The 925-nt window shown below is 63.9% G+C and overlaps 1 protein-coding gene across 1 annotated transcript in view; it reads right to left on the bottom strand.

The window, feature by feature from the left end:
• The window catches only part of APH1A (aph-1 homolog A, gamma-secretase subunit), a 4991-nt gene that overhangs the window by 881 nt on the left and 3185 nt on the right, over positions 1–925 (bottom strand). The window contains exon 6 of the mRNA XM_009641451.2: positions 58–229. Within this exon, the coding sequence (XP_009639746.2) occupies positions 58–229 (172 nt within the window). The remainder of the gene's footprint in view (positions 1–57; positions 230–925) is intronic.

Raw genomic sequence — 925 nt, 5'->3', positions numbered from 1 at the left:
GCAGCTCTGCCCCCCACCACCCATGGCCAAGCCCCCCAAAAGGGGACAGAGGCCCACCAGAAAGGCCCCCGTGGCGTGCCCCTCCCTGCCCAGTCACCCCCTTACAGGAGAGGCACTTGAGGATGTTGCGGAAGGAGCCCCCGGCGGTGAAGAAGGCCCAGAGGCCCGTGCAGAGGGTGATGATGAAGATGGGGACCAGGCTGGCCTCATACCAGGGGTTCAGAAACGTCTGGGGGATGGAAAGCACCATGTTAGGAATGTCACTGCCTGCCAGCTGTCCCCACAGCCCCCCCAGACAGCCACGGAGGGGGGGAAAGGGGAGCCTGGCCCTCTGAGCAGAGCACAGCTCCAGTAACCCTGGCTTAAACTCCTGCCAAGAGCTCAGCAGCAAATCCTCCGTCCAACCCCCAATCCTTCGTTAACCCTCTTTCCCCTGAGTGCACCCCAGCAGGTTGGAGGTGCCCAGGAGGGCCTGGACTCGCCCCCCAGCTCCAAGGCAGGGATTTCAGGAGTCTGAAGCAGCAGCGGGGATCCCCATGACCCCCTCCCCATGCCCAGATGGGCACCCAATGACAGCCACAACCACTTTACTTTGGGGACAGCTTTCGGTGCAGGTCTGGTCGGCTCTGGCTCATCAAACTCACCAGCCCCGAGGTGAGGAGGTGACTGGCAACCACCAGCCCCAGGCACCAGTACCGGCGTTTTTCACAGGCGTCGAAGAAGATGACTCCCCAGAAGGTGTGGAGCAAGACGAGGGCCATGGTGAGGAACGCTGGGGGAAGAGGGCGACACAGACCCCCTCAGACCTCACCACCGCCTTCCTCCTCCTCACCTCGGTGAAGGGCCACGCGCCGGGGCTGGACTCCGGCTCTAACCGGTGCTGCCGCAGCACCCCCGAAACGAGCCCCAGTCCCGTGGGTCGTGC

This window comes from Egretta garzetta, unplaced genomic scaffold, assembly GCF_000687185.1.
Source record: "Egretta garzetta isolate BGI_Z169 unplaced genomic scaffold, ASM68718v1 scaffold1136, whole genome shotgun sequence".
NCBI lineage: Eukaryota > Metazoa > Chordata > Aves > Pelecaniformes > Ardeidae > Egretta > Egretta garzetta.
The sequence above is the reverse complement of the archived record's forward strand: the minus strand, read 5'-3'. Positions and strand labels throughout refer to the sequence as shown.